This window comes from Rhododendron vialii, chromosome 3a (assembly GCF_030253575.1).
Source record: "Rhododendron vialii isolate Sample 1 chromosome 3a, ASM3025357v1".
NCBI lineage: Eukaryota > Viridiplantae > Streptophyta > Magnoliopsida > Ericales > Ericaceae > Rhododendron > Rhododendron vialii.
The window spans coordinates 14,162,195-14,189,873 of record NC_080559.1 but is presented as its reverse complement, the minus strand read 5'-3'; the positions used below and the strand labels follow the sequence as shown (position 1 = coordinate 14,189,873).

The 27,679-nt window shown below is 35.6% G+C and overlaps 2 protein-coding genes across 2 annotated transcripts; both read left to right on the top strand.

Annotated features, from left to right (window-relative positions):
• Nucleotides 1-2,005: 2,005 nt before the first annotated feature.
• On the top strand, nt 2,006-8,325 carry LOC131319406 (glucosamine inositolphosphorylceramide transferase 1). The gene is made up of 4 exons (XM_058349632.1): nt 2,006-2,517; nt 3,448-3,570; nt 6,093-6,260; nt 6,347-8,325. The coding sequence occupies exons 1-4, from the start codon at nt 2,269-2,271 to the stop codon at nt 8,030-8,032; spliced, it is 2,226 nt and encodes a 741-aa protein (XP_058205615.1). The 5' UTR covers nt 2,006-2,268; the 3' UTR covers nt 8,033-8,325.
• Nucleotides 8,326-21,652: 13,327 nt separating this feature from the next.
• LOC131319477 (chaperone protein ClpB4, mitochondrial-like) lies at nt 21,653-26,536 on the top strand. Its single transcript, XM_058349727.1, has 4 exons — nt 21,653-21,837; nt 23,350-23,404; nt 24,344-24,494; nt 26,315-26,536. Exons 2-4 carry the CDS (start codon nt 23,363-23,365, stop codon nt 26,533-26,535), a joined length of 414 nt encoding a protein of 137 aa, XP_058205710.1. The 5' UTR covers nt 21,653-21,837; nt 23,350-23,362; the 3' UTR covers nt 26,536.
• Nucleotides 26,537-27,679: the final 1,143 nt, after the last annotated feature.

Below are 27,679 nucleotides of genomic sequence, written 5' to 3'. Positions count from 1 at the left end.
ACACATGAATGGATTGCCTCTGACTGGACCGGAGAGGAGAATAGTCGAGTTGCGTGTAATCTGATTCGGACACCCCTCACCATCGAGAAAAAACCAACAACATATTTTTGTGCCTTAATAGTTAAGTAAGTGAAGGGAAGCTTATTACAAATGGAGAACTTCAGTTTGATCATCTTTATAGTTTATGTTATCCCAGGGTTTTGAATTCCACCATACCTTTTTTCAACGGAATTTTCGTGGCAAAGAAACCTTAAAATTAAAAACTCTAAACTACGGATCAAGTTGAACTTCCCCTTTTTTAAATCGGTCTTGCTATTGTCAGTTTACTGGGCTGATAATAAATACACTAGAAAATAAGAAAAACATGTAATTCTATGTATTTTTTGCACCATTTAATACACATTCACACACTTATTATTGTCAGTCCATTGGGCTGATTTTAAAATTTTCCTTTTAAAATTTAGTTTTCCCACTTGGGCAAAGGAAAAAAACAGCCATTTGCCTAGCACTAGAACCGCGAGTTGAACTTATGACATATTCAGCTCTTTCATCATAAAGTACTAGTAATAGTTTGATCTTTGGTTTTTGGGGTTTTTTAAATTCCATCATGTCATTTTACCCAAAACCTATAACATAAAAAAGTCAAAAATGCGGATCAAGTTGCGTCCTTTGTATTATTAGTATATATATAAACTTGTTTGATAACTGATTGTCTTTTAATTTTGCTAGGCTACAACTGTTTGTCTCAGTCAAAAGCCACCATCCCCAAGCAAGGCCTTCCCATCATGGGATTTTCCCAGTTAATAGTAGACTCTCAAATGGGATTTTCCCAAGTTGGTGCCTCAAAACTGCTGCAATACCTTGGCATCCTCATCTCGTACAAATAAAGACAGCCTCAAAACTAGTAAACAAATGCAATTCGCAAACAAAAATCCTTCAATACGTGAGTTGTCCATTTCCCCCACAAAACAAATGACCCAAAACAAAAAACAGTTGACCGTGTGTGGGATTTTGAAAATCAAATCAAAAGTCCAGATATACTACCACAACTTTAAAAACATAGCTCCGGATATAACTACGTACGGAGCCATTTGCTGAATACGTAACCAACGATATCGAACAGCTCCGAACGCAATTGTCCGGAGTTATGTTTTAAAATTGTGCCGGTAGTTTTGCTCTTTCAAAGTATGACAAGGCATGCTTTCTTTTTCTTTTCTTTTTCTTGAGAAGATCACTTGACATGGGGACTTGTTTGATTACCATCACCTGATATCTTATTTGCTTTATTTTATTTTTGAATCTAGACACATATGTGGTTAAATTCAAACATAAAATAAGAAAATAAAAGACTCATTAATAAGATAATAAAAACTAGTAACCGAACGAACATACTGGGGAAGATTTCTTCCAGAAATAATTAGTAAATATTCTCCTATTTTTAACACAACCCCATTAAAATAGCACTAGTACAGCTAAAACCCCTTCAATTGTCTGAGCTGTAAATTACCAGAAATAACCCCATTTGAAACCCCCAGAAAGTGCTCAGACCCAAACCACACCCACTCTCCTTATTTCCCCACTCGCTCCCCATACACGCCACGTGTAAAAAACACTTTGACTTCTTACACATGTCATGAGCTAAAAGCGCATTTCCCACACACACCTACCCATGGCTGTGCGAAACACAACACAAAATCTCCCGTTCAAGTAATGACAAAGAAATGAAGCGATATTACCCATACCGAGTTTTAGCTAATTCCTTTTTAATTCGGTTAAAAACAGGGTATCCGTGTTAGGATTCGAAAAATTATCATTTTCTTTTTTGATTTGGTTAAAGACAGAAAATCCTCGTTAGAATTCAAGAAATTACTATTTTCTTACGGTTTCACATTAAAAATTTAACCCAGTTAAATTGTGTAAATAGCAAACTTACCAACTAGTTGGATGAGGCCTGGGAGCTGATGCAATATATATATGTGCATCCATGTGTAACGTTTTTTCTCTCAGAAAACTCCACCGCGGCTTTCCTGTCACCTTAGAGAGAGAGAGAGCGAGGCAACCTGCCGGCGGCCGGCACCTCTTTGTCACTTGTCAAAACCTATACACACACCTAGACATCTAGATATATAGTTTGATCTGGTTGCATAAACACACACACACACACACATATCCAGAGAGAGAGAGAGAGAGAGAAGCAGCTGGTTATGCTGGTTTCAGCACGAGGTGAGATCTTATCGGGCGGAGAAGGGTTTTTACCGTTTTAGCGCAATGGTGGCCGGAGCCGCCGCGAACGGCGGCGGTAGGTGGGGCCAATCCGTGGTCTCGTCAACCCTCGTCTACTTCTTTACCTCTTTTTTGGTGTTGGGATCGTTTGCCGCTCTCTACGGTTGGCTAATCTTCACCCCTCGCGTCCGGTCGACTCTCTCTCCTCTCGGGTGCCGAGAGGACAATGAGGGGTCGTGGTCGATCGGTGTGTTCTACGGTGACTCGCCCTTTTCCCTCAAACCTATCGAAAGTGTAAGCTGCTTGAATTTTTTTTAAGGGTTTTAGGAGGAACCAAAATTCTCTGTGAATTTTCGGGCATTGCATAAAAAATTTATAACATTAAAAAAAAAAAAAAAAACTCACACAATCTAACTACCCAAAACATCTCGGTATAGAAGTATACCAATTTCTTGGTACAGAGGATCTCGGGTGGTTTTAGGATGTGGGGATTCTCTGGTTTTTTTTATTTTTTATTTTTTTATATTATACTGTACAATGTAAAGGATTTGGGTGTTTGTGGTGTGTTTTTTTTTTCGGTGCTCTATTTTGCCTTGTTCTATAACTTTACTTCTGGGTTTTAGGATGTGGGTTCATTGATGTGGACGCGTATATATGTCTCTGTTTTCTGTTCTTGTTTATTCTGTGATTTTCTGCGTTTCAGGATGTGGGTAGTTATTTATACTTGTAATTTAAAAAAAAAGGATATTGATGTTTAGGTGTTTATTGATTTTCTGTGCTCTATTTTGCCTTATTCTCCAGATTTTTGTGGGGGGTTTATGTATGGCTTGTAATTCTCTGTAATATTTGGGATTATTCTCTTCATGTTTTTCTGGATGGGTTTTAGAGTGTGTTTCTTGGTGTTATAGGTGTTCTAATATGCCCAATTCTCTCTATTTTTTTCTTCTGCGTTTTAGGATGTGGGTTAAATTGTTCTGGGTTTTTGAAGAGTAAAATTGATAATGGGTGTTACTGGGTTATTGTTGGTCATATGCTCTGCTTTTAAGATCTCAATTATTTTCTTGGTTTCAGGATGTGGGTTTGTGGGCATGACAACATAGATGTCTCTGTTTTCGGATATGTTTTTTTGACCTCTGAATGAAAGAAAAAAAGAAGAGGACATGATATATATATATATATATTCAATTTTTCCTGATGTTCTCTCGTGGACTGAATTTGGGGCAGGTGGACGTATGGAGAGATGAAACTGCGGCATGGCCCGTGGCCAATCCTGTACTCACTTGTGCTTCCGTTTCTGATGCTGGTTTCCCTAGTAATTTTGTTGCTGACCCGTTTCTTTATGTTCAGGTAACTCTAATCGCAAGTATTTCTTTCCGATTTCTCGAATTTATGTCTTCTAATGTTCGTTCGTGATTCCACTGTCCTTCAGGGCTGAAGAAAATTGGTAGAACTGTTTGAGTTTGACTAGATCGTTTTATTCGGATATATATTATCCCTATATGCATTTAACTGTTGAAGTTGCATGGACTGTTCCATGAACAGTGCCATTGAACCTTCTTCCTTCCTTAATAATCTTGCTGTCTCCCTCTGTTTTGCCCTTGATGCGGCCACTTTAGATCTTTTAATCCACTTTGAGCTAATTACCAGTTTTCTTAAAAAAGTAATTAATTCTTTTCGACCTTAAGTTGCGGGCCTTGTAAGAGTTGTTTTTAACACAGATCCTATATTTGTGGGTCCTAAAGATACGGATAAGACAATAACTAGATTTGGTTCAGGAATCCTTGAAAAGAAAAAGAAAAAGAGCATCTGTTCAGGAATTATGAAAGTCATGTTCTTTGAGATGTTTATTCTTCTTCCCGGATGCGAAAGTTTAGATGCAAATGCAGCAGTCCCCTCTTCCAGTGTAAGAGAATGGGAAAGTTCTCCATTTCACGGTTGCCCTACCATGTTCCAGAGGGCTACATTTTTTGGAATTGGTTGGGAAAGGCTTCAAAAGGAAAATTTACCCTTGAGAGAAAGTTGTTGCCCAGATACAAAAATCGTAGACATGTATTTGAAGGGGGATAGCTTCTGCCAGCAACACCCAAAATTTAATACCACCAGGGGGGGCAAAAAAGTTTAGTATGGCTTACTTCATAGATTGTTGAATTGTTTCTCCTCCGTTCTACACACTAACTTTCCTGGGACGCACCCAGAAGGTATGTTAGCCACCAGCAATGTGATGCATAATGTAGTTATTCCAGCAACTATTCAATGCGTATGTTTCTTTCCTCTTTGGAAAATGAGATGAATTTTCTGAATTTAAGGGTTGGAATGATGCAACTGTGATGTGTTTTGACACTTGACAATATTTGAAATGGCACTCCTAAAGTCGATCCTCTTCACCAATTTTTGTCTCTTTGGCCTTAGTACTACTAAGATTCGCAGTTGTTTGAAGTTTGAACTTTGATGGCTTCCTTTTATGTGTGGCTTTCTGAGTTTCCGGATATACGATTTTGGTTTGTGCAATTTTTCTATTTTATAATGATGAAATGAACATAAGAAAGAGGATGATAGTAGACAGTTCAAATCTGACCTTAATGATGGTACTAAACTTAGGTTCACCCCAAATGTTAATGTCGGCTAAATTTGAAAAGAATTCGCCCTTGTTCGGTTTCCATTTTAGTTTTCACTTTCATTTTTGTTTTCAATCATTACTTCTATATCTCCCCAATCATTATCCCTATTTTTAATTATTACTTTAATTTTTTCTCTCTATATCTCTCCAATCATTACCCCTATCTCTCAATTATTACCCTTATTTCTCTCCACAATCGTTACCCAAAAACAAAACCATAACTCCTATCCGAACAAAGTCGTCAACTACTTTTTCAACCGATCTACGCACATACGTGCAGACAATAAATAACGAGGTGATACTTTGGCCGGAGGCGTCTCATTTGGGGCTATATTGTATTCTATGATTTCTATCCATAAAACAACTTCATTTTGTTCCTTGACTAAGTACAAGGTTTTATTTTATTTTATTTTATAAAACTGCAATTCAGATAACCATAATACAAGTAAACTAGATTACAATCAAGAAGATCTAATAATAAGTGAAATAGGTTATCATTAAAAAAATAGAAGTTTTTTTTGTGGAAAAAGAATGAGACATAATGTAAGAGTTCTTTTCGTTTTGGTGAATTTCACCTAAGAGTGGGCATTGGTTAGCTTCATTCATGCGATTTTAGGATGTAGAAGTTGGAAATTCAACTAGCATCAAATTCTGGGAACGACTAAGTGCTTTCGGATAGGAATTGACGAATTGGTCTTGGTATCTCTTTCTGGACTTGCAACTGTAAAATTTGATCTGCAAGGTCGCTCAGTAATTAATATTCGACTTTTGATGCTTTGTATTGGCTGTGGCAGGCTGCCAAGTATTGGGGGGCAAAAATTTGTCAATATAAATCATACTTTCGTCCACATACGATTTAGTATCTCCGGTCTTTCAAGTGATTAACAGCTTGGACACAACCTCTGGGGTCTCTCTTTTTTATTTTTTTTTTCCTTAAAGCAATCAACCTCTGTTTTAAGGATCTACATCTTCTTTGGGTTAAGTCAAGGGTCTACTTGGATTGCTATTTTTCAGATTCTCCAGATTATTTACAACGTTGTTCTGTTTACTACTTCCACTTTGACACCAGATCTATTTTCTATGGCTTGGGGTTATCGTAGTCTTGCTGGATTTTGTGAATCATTCTGTCGAGCTGCATTTACAGTTTTCTCAGTTTTTAGACTCTTGAAAGATGATGATCAGTGTTTCCTAATTAATTTTGTATATGTTCAGCATGTCATTCATCTAACGGATATTTGGCAATATGTTTCAGGGCGACATCCTTTACCTGTTTTTCGAAACAAAGAATTCAATCACCATGCAAGGAGACATTGGAGTTGCAAGAAGTACAGATAATGGAGCGACTTGGCAACAATTGGGCGTTGCTTTAGATGAAGATTGGCATCTTTCCTACCCATATGTTTTTGATTATGACGGCCAAGTAAGATTTGAAATTTCCTAAAACACGTTTCGGTTGTCTCAGATAGTTGTCCTGATTCTCTCACTGATTACTTTATTTTCCTAAAGATATACATGATGCCTGAGGGCAGCGCAAAAGGAGAACTCCATCTTTATCGAGCATTAAACTTTCCTCTTACATGGGAACTGGAGAAGACCATCATGAAGAAGCCCCTCGTTGATTCATTCATCATAAATCACGACGGGAAGTATTGGCTTTTCGGTTCAGATCACAGCGGGATCAGCACCATGAAGAACGGACAGCTTGAAATCTGGTACAGCATCTCCCCACTTGGTCCTTGGAAACCACATAAGAAAAACCCTATCTACAACACAGACAAAAGCATGGGCGCCCGCAATGGCGGCAGACCATTTGTGCACAACGGAAACCTCTATCGCGTTGGCCAAGACTGCGGTGATACATACGGTAAACGTGTACATATTTTCAAAGTTGAAGTTCTTACCGAAAATGAGTTCAGAGAAGTTGAAGTTCCATTGGGCTTGGATGAACCCAACAAGGGTCCAAACGCATGGAATGGAGCCCGCTACCATCACCTAGATGTGCAAAGGCTAAATTCTAGTCAGTGGATCGGGATTATGGATGGGGACCGCGTTCCATCGGGAGATGCATTTCGTCGGTTTATTTTGGGCTGTGCTTCGGTTATCGCAGTTTCTGTACTTGTTGTACTTGTGGGTATGATGCTTGGTGCTGTGAAGTGCATTATACCCTTGAGTTGGTGCCCCCATAATAGGGGAAAGAGAAGTGATGTTTTCTTGGATTGGGAGAGATCAAATTTGATTTCTTCAAAACTGAGGCAATTATGTAGTCGCCTGAATATGGTGTGTTCTTTACTTCGTGGAAGGATCAAGCTGAACACTTTTGCCGGAAAGTTGATTCTTGCTTTTATATTTGCCATTGGAGTGATGCTAATGTGCTCAGGGGCGAGTTATATCTACGGTGGAAATGGAGCACAAGAACCCTACCCCTTGAACGGTCACTACTCTCAGTTCACCATGGTAACGATGACTTACGATGCTCGGATGTGGAACCTGAAAATGTATGTGAAGCATTATTCTAGGTGTTCTTCGGTTCGCGAGATTCTTGTGGTTTGGAACAAAGGAATACCTCCCAACGTAAGCGATTTTGATTCCCTAGTGCCGGTTAGGATAAGAGAAGAGGAGAAGAATTCGTTGAACAATCGCTTCAATGTTGATCCTTTGATAAAGACCCGAGCCGTTCTTGAGCTTGATGATGATATCTTGATGACGTGTGATGATGTGGAGAGAGGATTTAGGGTTTGGCGTGATCACCCAGATCGGATCGTTGGGTTTTACCCTCGGCTCGTCAACGGGGGACGACTGAAATACAGAGGCGAGAAATACGCCCGGAGACATAACGGGTATAACGTGATCTTGACCGGGGCAGCTTTTATGGATGGTCAGGTAGCTTTTCAAAGGTATTGGAGCGATGAAGCAAAGTGGGGGAGGCAAGTAGTGGACAAGTACTTTAACTGTGAGGATGTGTTATTGAACTACTTGTATGCAAATTCGAGCTCATCGGAGAAGGTGGTGGAGTATGTGAGACCAGCCTGGGCTATAGATATGTCAAAGTTTTCGGGTGTCGCAATTAGTCGAAACACGCATGAGCATTACCGGATCAGAAGCAAATGCCTGGTAAAATTTGCGGAAATGTACGGGAGTTTGACGTGGCGGAAGTCGGCCTTCAATGTGCGGAAGGATGGTTGGGATGTATAGTACAGGTAGATGGGTTCTAGCAGCAGGCCAAGTTAACCTGTTTCTTGTTGTGAATCCTTCTGTGCTTTTCTTTCCAGTACAATGTTAGTTTTAATTGTACAATTTTTTTTTTTTTTGTTTCTAAAACTTGGCATTCGGTCTAATGTACCGACTAATTCGGGACCAATCTCAACTTCTGCTAGGGGTCCATTAAAGCCGGGCAAAGTCCTAACTTAATGGGGGGTTTTTTTTTTTTTTTTTTCGAGTTTTGTAAGCTTGGCAGGTGAAATGAAAATGCACATTGGCTTCTTTGATATTGCGCTTTCGAGTTTTGTGTTGTGGGTAAGAATGAAATGTCTACAAGGGTGAGTTGTTTGGATGAAAAATTATTTGCTCCCAGAGCATTTCTCAATCCGTTTGATAACAATGATAGATGAGTGAGATTCTTAAGAATATGAGATTAGGATTAAGATTAATAATGAGAAGGGATTGGTAATGAAAGGAGATTAGTAATGAGATGGAATTGAATGATGGGATTATCAATATTATGTTTGTTTGAAGTGGAATTAGAATATCATGTTTGTTTGAGATGTAATTAGATAATGAGATTGGATTGATAGAAGAAATTGATAATGAGAATGTGTTGGGTTGGGATTGGTAATATCATCTCTCCCATAGTATTCATAATACCTCCTAAAGCCCACTTTATTAGTCCCCTGGACTAATACTCCTAACCCATTTTTGATTATAAAACAAAAGATTTGTAGTCCCTTGGGATTGGTAGTCCAATCCTAAGGGCTAATAAGTTTATCAAACGGGGCCTATGGTCTTTCCATGGCTTGAGTGCTTATTTAATTATTTTTCATATTTTTTTCGCTTTAGATCTTTAATTGTTTTCCATCTTTTGTGGGTAAATAATTGGACAAAGTCCACTTTCACCCCATGTGGTTATCGCCATGTGCGGATATCCTCCTCATGGTTTAAAATTGAGCACATAATGTACCTGTGGTTTTGAAAATGTGAGGATAGACCCTTGCCGTCATGTTTTTCATCCATATTAATGGAGATGTATCTCACACGCCTCTAGAATGTAATCTAAGTCGTTCATAATGTATTAATTAAATACAAAATATAGCATCTCTGTAAAAAATCATCTCGATCAGGCACTAATAATCCAATATCTAATTTTTAGTAAATTCAAATTTGAAATTTTAATTTCATAACAAAATTGATTCAACCACGAGCTTTTCATTTTTTGATTGACTTGAATTTTGGCATAGATGTAGTACTCGTCAAAATTTACAATATCAACGGTTTGGATTCAATTTTTGGTATAAGGGATAGTGTGATTAGATTTAAAAAAGAAGAAGAATCAAGGGACATGATGAGGATATATCGGTCTTTTAATGTTGTATCTGTTAATATGGAAGGAAAACATGACGGCAGGGGGTCTATCCATACATTTTCAAAACCACAGGTAGGTTATGTGCTTAGTTTTGAACCTTGAGGGGATATCTGCACATGGCGATAACCACAGGAGGTCAAAGTAGACTTTGTCCTAAAAAATTGCTTTTCATCGATTCATGCAAAACCAAAAAATTAGGCGACAGAAACAATTAAGCAATTCCCATCTTAAACCCTATCTAGATTGTCCCTTATTAAGCAATTCCCATCTTAAACCCTATCTAGATTGTCCCTTATTAAAGCATCCACATCTCTATCAACAAATTAACTTTTGGACTAAAGTATAGAGTTAAACCCACCAAAAGCCCCTTCATCAGCCTCTCCTTTGCTTGCCTTCAAAGTAACATTGCTATGGTTGCTCTTTTTCTTCCACGGGTTAAACATTTATTTAATATTTTTTCATTTTAAACTTTGTTCAAAAATTGAGCTGCCACACCTCCAAAGATAGGGCTGGCTTGGTATCGGCAAGAAAAGCTTGAATTTTTTTTATTGTTGCCGGGCCAATTACAGGTCCTACAAAGATGATTCGAACTGCAAAATATTCTTAAAATATTTTTCTATGAATTCCTGAAAAAAATTTAGCTCAAACCGATATAGGTAAGGGTTGTTTTAGTATTCGTAAGGCACCCTACGAATTCTGAAGTAACCTTTACCATTATGGGATTGAACTATTTTTTATTTCTAGAACCCATAAAATAGCATTTTAAGAATGACTTGCAGTTTAAATAATCTTTGTTAGACCGGTTATGGGTCCCACAAAAATCATCAATTTGTTGCTCATTTGTTGTGCCCCAAACAAGGCTCTTGGCAAAAAAAATTTAATTGAGAAAAGAGTGAGAGTAAACAATATTTTTAATGAAAGAATTTTAATATAGAGAGTCTGGTGCAATAAACATTTTAAAAATGAGTAGCTAAAGTAATAAAGTAGGTTTTTAAGTTGTAATTTGGTCCAAACTTTGAATGGCTTGATGCGGATTCTCTTACCAATTCTCTAGAATTTATAACCAGCATGAAAGAAACCTTAAACCCTTGCATGATCTCCCCCCATTGGTAAGCCAAAAAATCATAGAGATCGACGCTTTCGCACTTTCTATAATTTGTTTATTTCCTTTTTTTTATTTCTTACAATTTGTTTGTTTATTATCTATGTAATAACCTTGCTTATTTATGTACATGCATAAACTTAACGGTCTGGAGTGATCCCTTTAATCCAACGGCGGAGATCCCAGGGCTGGCCATTTTTGTGAAGATCCAAATCAATCTCCTCTTTTCTCTCATGTTTATTCCAAATTTAATTTCAAAATACACACTCACACACACACTCTCTCTCTCTCTCTCTCTCTCTCTCTCTCAAATCAATACGAAAGCAAGAATTCCATAGATAATGAGGTTCTCTATTAATCCCTTTAGGTAAGTGTTGATTGTGAACTTGAGATGGTCAAATCAACTGGATTTAATTACGATTATGATTTATTCGGTAAGGGAAAAAATATTAAAAATACTATAGCCATCAGGTCTTAGACCATGGATTCATAAAGGTGAAGTATATTTGAAACAACCCCAACTTTTTGGTGATTCAAGTTTGTTTGTGAGGCTGATCAATAGTAGGGAGGGCAATTTATTTAGTTACGGATGGGCTATGAAAATCATATGCCTGAATGTAGTGTTTAATTGCTGCAATTGTGTTTATTGTGGATGATTGATGATTAGGATTCGCAAATGCTTTCTAATTTTTACATCGGACCTTAAGGATTCACAAATGCCTCTTAATTTCTATTGTGGACGATTGTAGTAACGTTGTATACAATCATAATTTGAGAGATTCAGTTGTCGCAAACTTATCATCAAGTTGCGTTGGACCTTAGGGTATGTGCAATTCGAGAATGCATTAACATGAGAGAATGCGTCAGTCACTGGTGAAGGTATATAAGGGCCCTGGGTGGCCCCGGCCCCTCCCGACCTTTAAATATTTAGCTCATTTTACATGTGATATAGTTATTATTTATATAATTAGTATAGCAACCTCTGACTTATGATATATTTTGATTTGATCAAGCCAAAAATTTAAATTATTTTATATTGTCATGCAAAATTTTCTCAAATTCTTTCATAGATGAAAATAATTGTTAGAATATAGTATTAGAAGTAATATAGTATTAGTAGTAGTTCCACATTGCTTAGTTTACTTATTTAATATGTGAGTCGTCTATATAAATAAGATTGTTATGTGTTAGGGTTATTTAACACCCTATATACTTTTCCTTCTTTCTCTCACAACATGGTATCAGAGCGGGATCTTAACTTAATCTTAAACCACCACAGTCCTAACCTAAACCCTAGCCTCTGCCCTAACCCTAACCCTAACCTGAATATTCATCAACACAGTCGTAGTGAATAGTGTTCGTCGACATGAACAGTAGCGAACAGTGCTCACAGTCGTAAACAGCACCAGAAACCCCTCCACTCTTGTCTGATCTTCAAAACTCAAAATTAGTACCTTCAAAACCCAAAATCAGTGCTCGAAAACCCTAACCTAACCTACCCAATTGTCGATAGCCCTTCAATACCCTACCCTGCTGTTGCTGACCTCCAACACAGCATCTTCAGATGTCGACAAGTCTTGTAGTCTCTTTTTTTTTGTGTCACTACAACACGAAAGGGCTATAGCGAGGATTTAGTTTCCTCACAAAAGCACCTGATTTCCTCGCAAAATGTATTAGCGAGGAAAAATTTTGTCGCCAGTTTTCCTCGCTAAAACACTGTCGCAGAAAGTATTAGCGAGGAAAATAAATTCCTCGCCGAATTTGACGTGTTGCGAGGAATTTTTTCCTCGCTAAATGCTTAAATTCCTCGCTAAATGTTTTCCTCGCAAATACCATTTGTCGTCAAATAGGATACGAATTTATCAATAGGCGAGGAAGTTTTTTCCTCGCTAAACAAAAGAATCCCAAAACAAAAGTTTCTCTCCGCGCTTTTTGCAACTGCTGGTACTCGAACCTTGGACCTCTCCCATAAGACGCGAAGCAACTACCAACCACGCTACACTATACTTTCTGTGAAATAGGTGAAACTTTATTTATATATTATCTCTTTCACCACTCCAAATTAATTTTTTCAACATTAATTTTGGCCTTTCTACTTTTTGTAGTTTTATAGTGTCTGAACTTTATTTGAACAAGTTAATTTTTTGCTAGCACAACAATTTTATCTAACAACTTTTGAAGAACTAATAATATGTGTTATTATTCTCATTTTTTTTTATGGGATAATCCTAACTTTTATGGAATGAGATTAATTTTGTCGTCATAAGCTTAAGATATATTTCAACGAAAAGTTAGGGACAAAGAAAATTTATCTCAGAGTGCCCCGAAAAAAGCAACTAGTGGTTGAGATTCAGTTTGATATGTGGGACCCTATATATCAAAGTGAATCTCAACCACTAATTGTTATTTTCATGGTAAATTTTTGTTGTACTTAATACTAATATTTTAATATCAGATTATGAATAACAAGAAGCATCACCCTCATTTTCTAATTTTAAAAGTGAGTTTGACCTTCTTTTTTGCCAAATACAAAGGGTATTATAGACTTGTAATTTTTTTCATCATCGCTATAATAATATGAACAAAATTTATAAATATTCATATAAGATCATCCTAAAAGCACTAAAGAACATACTTTTTTAATTTTTTAATCTTTAATAAATTTTTTAAAATTTTAAATTGCCCCCCTCTCTCTCTCTCTCTCTCTCTCTCTCTCACACACACACACACACAATATGTATATGTATAAATGAAATTATCCATGATACTTACAAAATTGCATTTGAAATTAATACTTAACATATTTATCTGGTTATAAAGGAATGCCATTACAATCACCTAAGTTGGTTTAAATAAAAATCAACAAACTATTTACAGGGGGAAAAAAAATTACAGCATGAATGCACAATACATATGAAATAGTGTATTTTTTGTGAAATAGTGCATTTTTATGTAGATGTTCTGAAAATAGAATTGTGATGATCCAACTTTGAGATATTTTAAATACAACATCAGTAACTTAAGATATTTTTCACTTTATTTTCTGTTGAGTTTTTCACTATTATGAAAAAAATCATCGATACCTACACTTCAAGATATCTTTCATTGCTAATTAGAATAAGAAAAGTGACAAATACGAGGTTTCTTTACCAATTCAATGCGATTGGCGACGAAAACTATTTATTCCCCTTTAACACTTTTTTATTTTAATAAATTTCATAATGGTATAGTTTATTATGTCATACCGTCGTGATATTACAAAATACATAGGAATATAATTAATAATAACTTATATATAAAAAAAATGAATCCTAAAAAAGGTGTCGAAATATTTTCTCATCGAAAAGTTATATTTGGCGAGGAAAAATATTTTCTCGCAAAAAGGTTACATTTAGCGAGGAAAATCTGTTTTCCTCGCTAAATGTAACCTTTTTGCGAGGAAAATAATTTTCCTCGCTAAAAAAGGCTTTTTGGCGAGGAAATTTGTTTCCTCGCTAGAAAAGGCGACGAAATTGAATTTCCTCGCAAATAATATACTTTTAGCAAGGAAATTCATTTTCCTCGCCATATTTCCTCGCTACAGCCCATTCGTGTTGTAGTGTGTTTTCCAATTCCATCGTTCATGGCTGGTTAGATCTGTTCTCTGGTTCTTCCTATAGTGTGTACTGCAATCTGGTAATCGTCTTTTGACTTCCTATTTGCATTTTTATGCTAACACCAAAAGTTGTTAGTGTTAAACTATTATTAGTATCAGTTGTTGGTAGTTGTTACTGCTCGTTGATTTTGTTGGGTTTTCTTGACTGATTGTTAATTTGGTGCGATGGATTAGTCAAAGTCTAGTTCTACATCTGTTTCTAGTTCCACTATTGTTGGTAGTGTGTCTAGTTCTTCACGGTTTCGAGAGAAGCTGTCTATTACCTTCACACCTTTGAATGGTAAAATTATGCAGTTTGGGCTAAAACAGTTGAGGTTTATTATCTGGGTCAAACACAATATCAGTATTTGATTGCTGACCCTCCAGCGAAGACGGCCTCTACATATCAGGCATGGGAATCTGAGGATGCCCGAATTCGATCTGAGTTGTGGAATAGTTTGGAAGAACATATTGCTAGTACGCTTGTTTTCTTAGATACTGCCAAAAAGGTATGGACACAGGCTCAAGAGATGTATTCTGGTGTTAACAATCTTCATCGGACATATGATCTTCATTAGTCCTTCTTTTCTATATCCCAGGGTGATTTATCTTTGGAGGCTTACTATGCCAAATTTCGTGGTATTTGTGAGGAGCTCAATATTTGTGAGCCTATTTCATCTGACATTCAGCTTATGCGATGCCAGCATGAGCGTATGTAGGTTGCTCGATTCATATCCAGTACATCCACTGATTTTCGTGGTGTTAGCAATCAGCTCTTGGTATCTCGGGGTTTACCTTCTCTCAGTGAGGTATCTAGTCGTCTTTGTCAATCATCTGTGTCTGAGTCTGTGCCATCTCTTGATCGTTCAGCATTAGCGTATGTTGTTTCTGGCCTTTCCTTCAGCCGTGGTCGTGGTCGTGATTCTGGGTTTAATGGTTGTGATTCTAGAGTTAGTGGTCGTGGCTTTGGTTATGGTTTTGATGGTTGTGATTCTGATTTTGGCACTCATGGAGGTCGCATGTTAGGGGGAGGTGGCAGTGATTCTAAGTTGTGTACTTATTGTTGGGGAACCAATCATACTGTGGAGCATTGTTATCATCTTCACGGGTTTCCTTAGGCTAATCAGGTTGTTATCTCTTAGGATTCTAGACAGCTTACTCTGCCTTCTGCCGACAATGTGGTGACTATCTCTGTAGAGGAGTACCAGAGTCTCCTGTCAACTCAGCATCCATCTGTGGGTTCTTCCACCACTGCTATGCTTGCTCAGACAGGACCTCCAGACGGGGAGGAAGATTGGTGGAGGTGTTGAACGTGCTGGTCTATATTCCTTCACTGCCATTCATTAGTCGTTGAAATCGTTTGTTGGTCGTTGATCATTGAATTCATTCGTTGGTCATTTAAAAGGTTCGTTGGTCGTTGATTCGTTGGTCATTGAAATCGTTCGTCGGTCGTTGAAATTATTTCGTTGAAGTAATTGAAATCGTTGAAGTTAAAGTTGGTTGGTCGTAAAAGTCGTTTCGTTCGTTGAAATCGTTGGAGTCGTTTCGTTCGTTGAAATCATTGGAGTCGTTTCATTCGTTGAAGTCGTTCGTTGGTCGTGCTATTGAAAGTTGTTCCATTATTTTTAACAAGTTGGTTGTTTTTCGTTATTGCTGTTAGTAGTTGAGGTAATTGTTTCGTTAGTTGATATGTAACAAGCTAGAGAGTCTCGAGCTTGAAAGGGAGTGTTAGACTATAGTATTAGTAGTAGTTCCACATTGCTTAGTTTACTTATTTAATATGTGAGTCGTCTATATAAATATGATTGTTATGTGTTAGGGTTATTTAACACCCTATACATTTTTTCTTATTTCTCTCACAACAATAATCACACATGTACGTTATAGTTGTCAACAATAATGCAAAAGATATTATATCTGATATAATGTATTAAGGTACCACAAAGCTACACCATATATTAAGTACATTTTTGCATGAAAGTACTTATCTTATGTCAGAGCCCCTCAGGCCAAAATTCTGGCTCCGCCATCGGTGTCAGTGCGAGCGAGAGAGGGAGCCGGGAGCATAAGTGCAAATGTGAAAATGACTTTGTAAAAATATCAAACTATTAACATTCTCGATAACCCGTTCAGAGGGGCACCTTTTTCACAACAAACTAAAAAAATTCAAAGTAAAATACAACAAAGAAATACTGAGTACAAAAATTCAAATATTCTCTATTAGAGCATTTATAGTGGAATAACAAAAACCATAGAGTTGCTAAAACTAATAATGTTTTCTCAAAAAAATGCTCATAGTGGCATAACCAAACTTAACAATCTTTTAGTAACTCATCAAATTTTGGTCATTAGATAATCAAAACCAGCAACCTTTTGTCAATAAAACATTCTCTCTCTTCCATTTCTTTCTCTCTCTCTCTCTCTCTCTCTCTCTCTCTCTCTCATATTTTTTAAAAAAATTTTGTTTTTTTTTGCAAAAAATAGTAAAACTGTTTTTTATTATTATTATTTTTTAAAACTGTCTTTTTTTTTTTCAAAAATTGTGATTTAAAAAAATGTAATTTTTTTCAAAAACTGTTATTTTAAAAGAAATGTAATTTTTTTTCAAAAACTATTTTTTTTAAATGTAATTTTTTTTCAAAAACTGTTTTTTAACTTTTTACGAAAAGTGTTTTTTATTTCTAATAACCTATTTTTATCAGTTTAAAAACTATTTTTTAAAAATTATTTTATATGGTGACAATTTTTAAATTTTTATAGGTTGAAAAGGTGATGTGGCAAGTTTTAATTATTCAATTTTGATTATGCTATTGTGGACATCTACATTGCTAACCTTAGCAATCTCTTAAATGAATAATCAAAAGATGATGTGGCAACTTTTGATTATTCCACTGTGGATGCTCTTAGGCACAATGGCTTTTACTTCAAAAGCTTCAAAACATAAGTACAAAAGTCTAAATATCTATTGCCAATTGTTTTTAGAATTAACCCTGACAAGTTTATAATCATGAGAAATTATCAGTAAATAGCAGATTGCATGTCAAAAATAAATTTATTGAGTTGATCAGAGAGTATTATAAGCTCTACCAAAGAAAACTCTTGTAGATGAAAGTCAACAAGGCAAATCAAATTTTTCTTTGAAAAGCTAGAAAATACATCAGATGGATTAATCAAATATGCCACAAAAAGTAGCAATTTGATATTTTCCTCGATGAAACGAGCATTTAGTTCTTGAAGGAGTCCATTGATTTAGTTGAAAACCCATGATAACACAATAAAAAATAAACCCAGTACCCAAAAATTTCAATTCTTCCAAAATCTTTTGAGTAGGTGTTAAAAAAAAAGTAGGTGATAAAATTCCCGAGGGGCATGTGACCCCCTAGGCCTATGCTCCCTTCGCCCCTACCAAGAAGAACATCTATGACCTCACACAACCAAATTCGCAAATAGATCGAGCACAACTTCGACCAACGTAACACCATATATACAACCAACAAAAAAAAAACACCCACATAGAATTAGGAAAGCCCCTCAACAAGGGAGAAAATAGAACAAAAAAAAAAAACCTAAATCAAAACAGATTATTAATTAATTTGAATCTATTTTATCCACAAATTTAAAATTTTAATTTACTACATTTAATATATGTCTTCCCGTGTATGAAATGGGAACAGCCATAACATTCATCGAACACAGTCCCAAAAAAGTTAAATTATTTTTTTATCAACTAACGTTGTGGCCGTTTAATACACCATGATGTCTTTTTTTCCCCTAGTTGTATGTATTTGATTTGTACTGCGATTAGGAAGATGTTAGACTCAGTTTGAATGACCGTAATCTTCAGTAGAAAAAGGAATGTGATTACTAGGAATCCAATTCCTAGAAATTTTATTGAGTGAGAATAGGAATATGATTACTAGAAATGAAATTCCTAGAAATACAATATCTAAAGTAATTTCATTCAATTGTTTGAATTAATTCAGTAATCATATGCAAAAATCAATTATTTTGGAAATTTATCAAAGTCAATATATATATTTTTTGTTGATTGAGTCATGAATCTATGATTCCCATGGGTAAGAGAGGGATAAGATTCTCACTCGATCTGGTAATGTGATTCCTAGTCGGATGTGTCGTCATGAATACAGTCCTATTCATGTCTCTCCTAAACATAACATAAGAATCCTAAGAGTGTGACATCACATTCTTATTCATATATTCCTTCTAAACGTTGAAATCATGAAAGTATGGTGTCTCAGTCACATTATCAATCCTCTTTAAGATTTTTTGTCATCCTTAGTAAATTCTGTTTCATTGGGGTTGAAAAAAAAAAAGGAAATATGTAGGAGTGCAGACTTCTTCCAAAACAACACTCCAAAAAATTATTGAACCGACCTAATTTTCCACGTTCAGTTCAGTTGAGTCTATGAGTCGGTTTCGATTTTTGTCTAATTAAGAACCGACTTACATGGAACTGAAACGATAATGTATGTATTTTGCGCCTTGCTGTCCATCAAACCAACTAGAGAAGTAGATATCTGATACCAATGAGTGTTTTTTTTTTTTTTTATGTTTTCATCCCTCAAATTATCACTCATTTTTTTTATACTTTGTTCTCAAACTACCAAAATCACTGACTTTATCCTCCAGCTATTTAGTCAAATTGGTAACGACTTTCAAGAATTTTGACAAAAAATTGGGCGTATTATCTTTTTCGTCCCCAAAGTATAGCAAACTACCGATTTGGTCTCCATACAGACATTTGTTCAAATTTTACCATCCACTGCGTTTATTTCTATTTTTTAAAGTTTCCAACGCAATTTTTTACCATCGAGTGCACGTTTACTTCAAAACTTTTTAAGAATTGAATATATTTTTTACTTTTTGGATTCTTCTCCTCGAAACAAACCAAATAATCCATTAAAAAAATAGCGCAAAAAACTAACATATGCGAAAAAATCCGAATAAAGACAAATATGTAATCCGAATAACTTATTAAGCCAAACCTACGGTTGATTTGGCCTATGTAAACCCCTTGGCTTATTTTATTTTTTATTAAAAAATTGCATTTGTTAGTCTCACATCAATTTTTTTTTATGAGTTATTCAAAAAATTTGTATTCTTGGCATGTTGTTATTCTTATTAAATAAAATTTTTAGTTTGTATCATACTTTTTACTTTTTTGATTCCCGTCATCAAACGAACAAATAATTCACAAAAATAAGACATAAAATTAACAAATGGAACTGAATCAAATAAAGACAAAAAATAAGTTAAGTGGCACCTAGTATGTAAATCGTTGTCATCAATTTTTTTCAGATAAAATTGAAAAAACTCTAAATTACGCATAACAAGTGACTTTTTTTTTCATGAAACGTATGACAAAACCATTCTAGTATCTAAGATTTAAATAGGCATTTTTGTGGACTAAAAACAGTAGACTTTATTGCATTTGTTAGTTTTATCATAAATTTTTGTGGATTATTTGTTCGTTTGATGATGGGAATTGGGAAAGTAAAGTTATGATACAAACTCAAAATTTATTGAAGAAAAATAACATGTCAAGAAGAAAGATTTTTTTGAACAATTCACGAAAATTTGATGTGAAACTATCAAGTGCTAATTTTCTTATAAAGACAATAAAATAAGCCAAGTGATTTGGTATATAGGCCAAATCAATCATAGGTGTGGCTAAGTTATTCGAATTATATTTTTGTCTTTATCCTGATTTTTTTTTCTTATTTGTTAGTTTTTGCATTAATTTTTATGGAATATTTGGTTTTTTTGGGGGAGAAAAATTCAAAAAGTGTAAAAAATTATGTTCAATTCTTAAAAAGTTTGAAGTAGACGTGCGGATGGTAAAAAAATTATGTTCAAAACATAAAAAATTTGAAATAAACGAATTGAGCGATGGTACTGTGCAGTGGTGTGCGCAGCACCGTGCTGCGCGGATCTCATCTCGGCAATGAATAGCTCTCGATCATTGGTTGCCGAGATAAGATCTGAACCATCGGATGCACGATCCGATGGTTCAGAGGTGTGCAGCACGGTGTTGTGCACCACCATCCCGAAGTCCGAAGTAAACGCACATAATGGTGAAATTTGGATAAATATCTAAATTGGTAGTTTGCCAATACTTTAAGGACAAAAAGGTAATAAATCCAAATTTCGCGTCCAAATTCGTGGATACTTTTACCAAATTGCCTGAATAGTATAATGCAATAAGGTTTCCGTGTAGTATTTTTATGAGATTGGAATTAAATCAATCGTTTGGCTTATAGAATTGTCGAAAATAATGTCACCACAAGATACAAATCGATTGCTTGGTGTATCTCTGTGTGTCTCTGGGATCTTAGAGAAGTTAAGTGGACACAATATGTGGTTGCTTGGCACCGTTTTAGAAGAAAATACCATGTTATAGATAGAGGGATATGCCTCTACATATGATAATCATGCACTCACATTGTGGTCAATTGTACACACATGCACATTGTGAACTTGATTCCTACAGTTGTTGCACTTCTTATTTAACAAAGAGTAGTCACAATTGGACTGATGTGTATTTTTTGGTCTCTGATATCTTGTTTGAGTTTGAATTTCGCATGTTCAATTGTCAAATGTATTGTTACATGGATTAAACGGGAAGTGCTACAATATACACCCCTTATTTGGGTGTGTATCATATGCACCCTTATTAAAATACACCAAAATGTTATGAATCCAAAAATGTTACGAATCTATTGCTAAAAAGTTACGAATCATATTGTTGAAAAGTTATGAATTTTTAGTATAAAAGTTACGATACGAAATAAAATGTTATGAATGACCGGTCCTACAAGTAATTTTTTATGAGGTGGCACAATATGAACCACATAATAGGTGCATATGGTACACACCTTAAAGGGGTGTGTATTGAAGACTTTCCCTAAACTGATAATCGTTTGGGCCTATTTTGAGTATTAGTTCTTCTACCGATTGTTGTTTTTGAGTGTTTTGTTGAGTTATTGTGTTTAAGGAAGCATCTAATATTAGCATTTTTATAGGATATGACTTCCTGGAAAGTGGAACCAATTAATCAGGAAAGTGCAACTAAGCGTGAAGACTATGAAAGATGCTGTTCTAAGTACTAGAGGATGTCAGAATGTAATTGAGCAACAAGGTATGAAGAGGCATAAATTGCATTTCTCCTTAATATTATATTTTGGCCTTATATATAAGCCAGGTGAAGAAGAAACTGAAAGAAACTGAAATTTATATTGCGTCCAAGTTTGTAGCAGAAGATTATGGAATAGATTAGAGTACTTAGCTCGAATGAACATATTTATCGCATCAATTTTCTGCACGGTTGTTATTTAGCTTCTTCTGTTTTTTTTTTCTTTTTCTTTTCTGGCGGAGGTCGTGCGAATGTAGGATTCCTGATATTCCTTAGCTCCCGGCCAATAGCTATGTTTATTACCTACTGATGCATCTTGCACTTCCTTTTTGTTTTATCTTTAAGGTAAATGCAAGGCACTCAACTACTACGGGAACGAATTGACAGAACTCGCTAGGCGTGGAAAACTGAATCCTATTTTAGGTCGGAAAGATAAAATTGACCGATGCATTCAAATCTAGTCCTGTGAAACAAAGAACAACCCTATTATTCTTGCTGACATCTGTAAAGCAAGAACTGAAATTGTTGAAGGGTATGATATTCGTAACCTCTTGTTGTTATGATACTATTCAATGCCAAGTACTTGTTGATTTCTTGACTCCCAACCATATTTGTAGTCCTTTTTCTTTCTTTTTTTAAAGAGGAGGAAGTGGGGAAATTAAAGTGGAAGGCTCCATTTTTTTTTAATCACAGGGCTCTATATATCAATGACCGGTTTGGAGGGGAGGGAGAGAAATTTCCCTCCCAAAACACGGGTTATCATTGGCCATTGCTGGGCGTTCCCATCTGTTTTGCTGGTTTCCTGCCCAAATTAAGGATATGGAAGTTTGATAGAAGGGAAATAAAATCATCTCCCCCCCCCCCCCCCAAAAAAAAAAAGAGAAAAAGAAAAAAGACGAGTTCTGTCAAGCTGTTTTTTGGTTAAGGGGAGTTACGTGACACCCAGCTATCGATAAGGGGGTGTTTATGGTTTTTACTAGGGTGGCAAATTGAACCAGACCCATTAACAAATTCAAACTCATCAACTAGAAAATAAACCCAATCCAACCCATTTATTAGTTGGGTAAGAATGGGTTCAAACCCAGCTAATCCATTATTAGTTGGGTCATACTTGGGTATTAATTAGATCAACTTAAATGACCCAATGAGCAATGAAAGTAACCCACCAAATCACATCTCTTAATTGGTCTCTTTAGCAATTGGGAAGTGGAGGAGTACGCCCCCCTCTCTCTCTCTCTCTCTCTCTCTCCCCGCCTCCACCCCAATCTCCAGGAGCATGGCCTTCTCTCTCTTTTATTCAATTGTTTTGTGCTAAATCACACGCGTTCAAAAATATTTTGAATGGTCCGAATTAAAAATCAATTGTGACCGGTAATAATTATTTTGACCAGTCAAAATTGAAAACACATCTCATCCATTAATTACGCGAATGGACCCGTGAAATTGTGCTCCGCCGTGAATAAATTTCTCTCATGGCAGTCCCGCAAAGGGTTTGGATTAAAAAATTGACTTATTTTTTTGTCCTTATTCAAATTTTTTTTGCATTTTTTTTGTTTTGTGTCATATTTTTGTGACTTATTAATTTGTTTCGATGAGAGGAATCGGAAAAGTAAAAAAATTTGATCGAAACTTATAATTTTCTGAATAAAGACAAAAAAAAATCAATAAGACAAAAAAAATTACTTATTCTCGTCTTTTTGAAAAAATTATGAGTTTCGATCATAATTTTTTTTTACTTTTCTAATTTTTCGATCATAATTTTTAGTATATATGTAATTGGGTTAATGGGCGGGTCGGGTTTGCTTTAAAATAAATGGGTCGGGTTGGGTATGGGTAATTAGACTCATAGTTAATGGGTCTAAATGGGTCAATGACCCATTAAAGACCCAACCCACTAACAACTTATCCAATTTGATCCAAACCCGCCCGTTTGCCACCCCTAGTTTTTACCAAACTCTATTTTATGGATCCTTTGTCCTCTCTATGATATTCTGTATCTGTCTCCTTTGTATTGTATCAATTGTATGTTTTGTATGTTATGCAGGTTAGCTCATGAAATGATTTATGGGGATGTTTCTGAGACACTGGTAAATCGAAAGGTATAATCTTTGTTTGTATTCATTTTCCATATTCAACAGACAAATATTATCATCGGATGAAGGAACAAGGCCCGGCCTTGATAATTTAGAGGCCTAAAGCAAATTTTAAAATGGGGTCTTGGTTCTTTTAACATTTTTTTTTTTAATATGAGTGGCTAATATAAGGTAAAAAGATTAAACATGATATTTTAACTTCGTAAAATAAGCTTTTGGAAAAATTTAAAGCATTAAAAAAAGATGAATCAGACACAACAAAGTATGGCTCATCATTTTCTCTATTAATCATGTTATTAACATTAATAGTACGAATTTTATTTTTAACAAGAGGAGTTATTATTTATGTTAAACATTTTTTCTATCAAAGTTTGTTGAGTAAAAATAAGTTATTTTGGTTTATTTTTATTCAACAGTATTTTATTTGTGAACGTGATATAAAAAGTAAAAGTTAATTTTAAGTAAGCAAAAGATTTGCATAACATCAACGACCACTACTTCCCAATTTATAATACAAGAGGTGCAAGAGGCATTATTTACACTTAGGTCCAATAGGAAAGTAAGAAAAAAAAAGGTGGTTTGTAGAAAGACAGCCCCTGAGACTCGAACCATGCAAGGACGTATTGTACTCCAAGGTGTGCACGCAGCACGCACCAACTCCGCCGGATTTCATCTTGCACCAGGACACGGAACAGACTCTATATAACATATATATGTATATTATATGAAAAACTGGGCCTCACTTTTTGCTTAAATTCCAAAAGCCTAAAGCGGCTGCACCTCCAACTTCACCTCAGGGCCGGAACTTGGGGTTGTATTAGTCACGTGCACGATGGCTTGTCCGGTGACCAATTTGAGTTTTGGTAGATTCGCAATTAAGTAAAAAGTTTCTTACTTTTTGTCTGTTTAGGAACATTAATTAGTATTTTCATTTCCAATACGCAGTTGATCTCGCTAGATACCACTTCACAGCTAGCAGGTACTAAGTCCAGAGAACATTTCAAGCAAAGGCTAGAAGCTATCTTGAAGGAAATCACAGCTTCTAATGATCAGATCATCTTATTCATTGATGAGATCCATAAAATTGTTGATACAGGTAGCAGTCTTTTTCCTTTTTTTTTTAGCGAATTCTACTCTACTAGAAATTGCCTTGTTGGAAAAAAATAGTTTTCTTTGGGTGGCTTGCTCCCCTGGTAAATGAATATCAGGTGCTCCCCTCCTTTTGAAAGACAGAATTTCTTTCATTTGTTGTTTTTATTAACCAACAACAAATGCACTTTTTTGGAACTAAATAAAAAGGTTATTCAATCCACTAGTGGTTGATTCTACACGTTCTATGCACTCACTGTAATGCATAGGCACTGAAATGTAGTCTTTATAGGAAGAGTAAAGGGAGGAATGGCGATAACTTGATATGGTATTCTCTGAGTGAAGTTGCAGAGGTGATTAGAGCTTGGCCAGCACCACTCCATTAAATTTTGAGGCATAATGTCAATTTTTTTGATGTTTTTCTGATTTTCTCTATGCACTATAGTGTAAACGGACAAAGAATTAAAAGGTACAGATGACACGCGGGTTTCCCCCCCCCCCCCCCCCCCCCCCCAAATGAATGATAACCTTATGATGGATAGTTGATACAGTCAAGCGTTACGAATAACCTTAAGAAAGTGGATTATTTGGGGTGCCTTTGGTAATGTTTATGTTTTCTGTTTTATTGTTTATTTCAAAACTAATATAGAAAACTCTTTTGGTAATTTATTTTTGTTTACTGTTTATATAAACGTTGATAAAATTTATAGGAAATTATGGAAACATGGAAAAGGTGTTTTCGCTTGTTCAACACAAAATAATCTGACAAGTGACAACCCATACATTACCACATGGCCAAAATACCGCTGCATGTACAAAATGATCCAAATGCCCCTCCAACTCTTACATTATCAAGGACCCAAAAAAAACCCTGCATTTATAAAATGACCAAAATGCCCCTATAACCATTACATTGTCAGCTGACCAAAATACCCCAACATCTAGAAATGACCAAAATTCTCCTACCACCCCTACATTATCAAACTACCAAAATATCCTGCACGTACAAAATGAGCACAATACCCCTACAACCCTTACATTATCAAGCGATTCAAATAGTAAATATAAGGGCCGTGATTTTATCCGCAGGCCCCAATCAGTTTTTCCTTGGACCTTTTGGTGGCACAAATATAGCCCAAACAATGCTAATTCAATCCAAATGCTCCCTTGGTTAACTAGTATTTTTGGATGTAGGTTTCATTTAGTTTATGATTTAGGTCATTTAGGGATACTTTTCGTAACTTTCTTAGTAGTTGAGTAACGTCCTTAGAAAGATGGTGATTTTAAGCTACTTGTAAGTTGTGACCTTGCTTGTTGCCAAAGTGATTGCATGTTTGCCCCTTATCTCTTCCTTGTTGTTTGTAGTTGGTTTTTGTTCTAAGGTACTTCACCACTAAGTAACCTATTTGCGATAATATTTAGGGCTATAATATGTATGTGAATTGAGTTGATTATGAATGAAAATGTTAAATTCTAGTGTTTTGTTGTAGCCTATTTTTGCAGTCTTTTAGGGCTTGGTTTTGAGCCTCAAATTTTGTGGACTGCAAGAATCAGACACAAAGTCTGATTCCTGCTTTCTTTCGGCCTTGATCCATGTCAGTTAGGTCCATCTATGATTGTTCTTCTTGGAACCTCCAACCAAACTACATCAATAGTTGTCGGATCAAGTAAACTAAGTGTTGATGAATAATAAACTCTTCTATGCCGATATACGTGCACATACTTTCTTATATTGTGCAGGGCAAGCTTTGTTCCATTTCAAATTCTCTTTTTGTTTAGTGAAATATTCTCTTTATGGTGCTTTTTGCCTCTTGGTATCTTGTCTAGGGGGACATGATGGAGAGGTGGATGTTGGAAATCTATTTAATTCAATGCTTGGCCGAGGAGATCTTCGAATTGTGGGAGCAACCACCTTCTGCGAGTATAAGATGTACATTCAGGGTCTTGGTCTCGAATGCAGATTTCAAAAAGTACTATGTGACAATTTAAGGACGACATGGCTTATGACCCAATGTTTTATCTTCATTGGTCCCTTGCTTGCTTCTTGATTTTTTCTATTTTTTCTTGTAAACATCATTAAAAAATGTGAATAATATGTTTTTGGTTTGTGCTTACCGTAAACATTTGCAAAGTTTCTTGAAATGGTCTTAGTCGAAAACAAAGTTATGAATCTTGAACCTTACAGTACTGTATTGGAAGAAAAACGGATACTCAACATTATGTTCCATTCCTGCCTAAATAACAAGTTGGTGTACCATATCAGAAGAAAAACGGATACTCAACACTATGTTCCGTTCCGGGCTAAATAACAATTTGGTTCCTGTTGGTTTGGCCCTAAGTTGGTTTATGTAAACCACCTGTACCCACTATTTACACTCCTCAGCTTCATAACAACTTTATCCTGCTGAGGCTCATCTCCAAGTATCTCTCACAATTTCTGTCAATTCTGCCTCCAGCATATATGCCTTTTGCTTCATTTTCGGCTTCAAGGTTCTCAAGTGGGTGTGTCCTTGTTATGCCAAAATGAGTTATTAGTTCTCATGCTCCAACTTTACATTTGTAAAATCCTTGCAAACAGAAGGGATCATCATTAGAAATTGGAGTTCCAACAAAATTATGGGACCATACGATTCATGTTTCTGCTAACAATCTGGATTCTCGACTGAAGTTGCATTCAGCGTAAAAGCCATAAAGGTACTTAATAAGTCTGAACACTGGTAGAGTTCAATGTCTGAGAGTTGACACCGAACCTACCAATCTACCCCTTTTTTATGACGTCACAAAAGGCACAAATGGTTTCAATAGATATGCAATAGGAACTTCAAAACAATAAGAGACATACACACTTAGGCCCCGTTTCAGAAATCTTCTTAAAAAATAAGCAGCTTATTTCACATTTTCAAACTCAAAAATAATGTAAATAAAAAATAATTTTTTAATTTTTTTTGCATCGTATAAAAGATTTCATTGAGATCTTTCAAACAAGATCCATATTGCATATTTTTAGATTTCAATAAACTCATAATTTTTGAATTTGAAATTGCCTTCTTAAAAAATAAGGGCTTTTTTCCATTTCTGGAATGGGCTCTACACAGAAGCAAATAACTCAAGGATACCTAATTTAAAGACATACTGATAGTTGGATGCAAGATAACATAAAAATGTTTTAGCAAGAACATAAATAAAAATATG

What these genes read in the sequence shown, in the direction of transcription:
- LOC131319406 (XM_058349632.1), top strand. Translation starts at nt 2,269, where the DNA reads ATGGTGGCCGGAGCCGCCGCGAACGGCGGCGGTAGGTGGGGCCAATCC. An exon ending in CCCTCAAACCTATCGAAAGT is followed by an intron (nt 2,518 to 3,447) that starts GTAAGCTGCTTG and finishes AATTTGGGGCAG; the next exon opens with GTGGACGTATGGAGAGATGA. An exon ending in TTTTTGATTATGACGGCCAA is followed by an intron (nt 6,261 to 6,346) that starts GTAAGATTTGAA and finishes ATTTTCCTAAAG; the next exon opens with ATATACATGATGCCTGAGGG.
- LOC131319477 (XM_058349727.1), top strand. Translation starts at nt 23,363, where the DNA reads ATGATTTATGGGGATGTTTCTGAGACACTGGTAAATCGAAAG. An exon ending in AGACACTGGTAAATCGAAAG is followed by an intron (nt 23,405 to 24,343) that starts GTATAATCTTTG and finishes TCCAATACGCAG; the next exon opens with TTGATCTCGCTAGATACCAC. An exon ending in CCATAAAATTGTTGATACAG is followed by an intron (nt 24,495 to 26,314) that starts GTAGCAGTCTTT and finishes TATCTTGTCTAG; the next exon opens with GGGGACATGATGGAGAGGTG.